This window comes from Rattus norvegicus, chromosome 14, assembly GCF_036323735.1.
Source record: "Rattus norvegicus strain BN/NHsdMcwi chromosome 14, GRCr8, whole genome shotgun sequence".
Classification (NCBI taxonomy): domain Eukaryota; kingdom Metazoa; phylum Chordata; class Mammalia; order Rodentia; family Muridae; genus Rattus; species Rattus norvegicus.
This window is the reverse complement of record NC_086032.1, coordinates 73,668,894-73,670,988: the sequence shown is the minus strand read 5'-3', so window position 1 is coordinate 73,670,988 and position 2,095 is coordinate 73,668,894. Positions and strand designations below refer to the sequence as shown.

Below are 2,095 nucleotides of genomic sequence, written 5' to 3'. Positions count from 1 at the left end.
AGAAGAGGACAAAGTAGAAAATATATGAATTCTCTTGTATAGGTGTGATGACAAAATGGGCATGAACATGATGACACCAACCTCATTTAAATATGGTGAGATCCTGGAAGTGTGTGGAGCACAGTGGCTCGTTCTTTGCTCAGTCTCCAGATCAGTGCCTACAAGACATTTTAATGAATGCTGTTGATAGATTGCTTAATGTTCAGATGACAGTCTTTTCCCTCAAAGAACTGATAGGAAAGGAATGTAAACACACACAATTTTAGCCTATCCCTACTCCCATGACTATGTTTAGCAGTATTTATGAATGTTCCTAAGTTTTGAAAAACAGACAACCCTTAGTAAACAATATCCTAAGGGAAGATGAAGAGTCAGGCGATATATATTGTGAAAATATACATGGCAGATTCCTAACTAATCCTGTTGAGTCCTGATGCTATGAAGAACATAACGTGTGGTAGAGAATAAGCCTCTAGGGAAGAGAAAGTTGACAATGAATTTGCTAAGGTAGTCAAGGAAGCCTGTCTGATGAGTAACTTCCTGGTAAGAAGAGATTACTATTGGAAAAGTTGAGAAGTCAAGCAGAAAATACAGATAAAAACAGAAATGCAGTTCTCTATTTAAAACTCCATTGTGGGCTTCAGTCTCTGCTGTGTGGGGCCAGAGTTTAGGTCTTTCCAAAGATTAGCTAGCAACTTTGTTCGGAGCTAGCTTTTGAGGCTTCTGCCCACCGCCATGGACAAGTCATCCGAGAAAGTCGACCCAGTTGTGAACCCAGAAACTCAGATGAATGATGGATCTCAGAGGGAAGATGAAGAGGACTCACCAGATGATTCAGAAATCCTACAACCAGAAACACTAGTAAAGGTCATGAAAAAGCTAACCCTGAACCCCAGTGCCAAGCCACCAAAATATCATCGTCATCAAAGGGTTCGTCTCCGGATTAAGAGCCAGCCTGTGGGGAACAGAAGTGAAAGAATCATGAGGGAAGTTCAAAGCGCCTTTCCCAAGACAAGGGTCCGCACACTGCTGTCGGTGCTGAAAGACCCCATAGCAAGGATGAGAAGATTTGTTCGGATTGAGCAGAGACAAAGACAGCTTGAAGGAAATGAGAGACGAGATGAGCCATTCAGATGTCTCTGCACTTTCTGCCATTATCAGAGATGGGATCCTTCTGAGAATGCTAAAATAGGGCAGAACCAGAAGAATTAGGGCAGTTTGAACTGTACACTGTCCTTGCTGTTAACGGTGTCATGCAGCAGATGTGAAAGCTGTTTTTTTTTTTTTTTGTTTGTTAAGATTAAACTTTTCTTGGTGCTGGGGAAATCTCTTCTACTTGCTAACCTTTAAATTATATAGGATGTGTGACATTTGGATTCATGGGAATGACAGATTTACCTAAGAATTGAGCATGAGTCAAAGCCCGGTAGTTTGATTTAGAAGGTAATTGGAATAGATCTTTTATTTTAGATTTTCTAGTTTGCAGAGAAATTTGTAATAAAGGCAAATTTGTTATCTTTAATAAATACACAGAACAGATTAGAACGAGCCATTGGAGATAGGAGACTCGTTTTTTACAGGTGCATGTGTGGGTGTGTGCACACTCATGATGTTCAGAGTTCAATGTGTGCTACCCTGTTTATTTCTGCTTGAGGCAAGGTCTCCATGAGGCCTAGCTGGTCTAACTCCTGGTCCTGCCTCTTGTTTTCCCCTGAGTTTTGACACCATAGGCTTGTCGGCAAGATCTGGAAAAGGCTTGATGTTCGTGTTTGTTCGTGCTGTGTAATAAACAATTGGTTGACATATTCAAAAAAAAAACTCCATTGTGACAGTGTTCTAGTGTATAAATAGCAAATTCAGAATGAAACCTAGAAGTAGGAATCAGTAGAGCTTTGCTCACACTATGTTTAAGTGGCTATATCAGAGAAGCTGGAGAGAGGGCTCATCCAAAAAGAGCATAGCAGTTTCTTGCAGAGGACCTAAGTTCCATTCCTAACACCCATACCGAACAGCTTACAGCAGCCAATATCTCTAGATCCAGGCAATCTGACATGTCTCTGACCACTCACAAATAAAGGCAAACACACGGACACAC

General features: G+C 41.1%; 1 protein-coding gene across 1 annotated transcript; it reads left to right on the top strand.

Moving 5' to 3' along the window:
- Window positions 1–712: 712 nt before the first annotated feature.
- LOC120096627 (developmental pluripotency-associated protein 3-like) lies at window positions 713–1,244 on the top strand. The gene has a single exon (XM_063273780.1). It carries the CDS (start codon window positions 736–738, stop codon window positions 1,210–1,212), a length of 477 nt encoding a protein of 158 aa, XP_063129850.1. The 5' UTR covers window positions 713–735; the 3' UTR covers window positions 1,213–1,244.
- Window positions 1,245–2,095: the final 851 nt, after the last annotated feature.

Coding starts and splice junctions, on each gene's coding strand:
- LOC120096627 (XM_063273780.1), top strand. CDS start 736: ATGGACAAGTCATCCGAGAAAGTCGACCCAGTTGTGAACCCAGAAACT.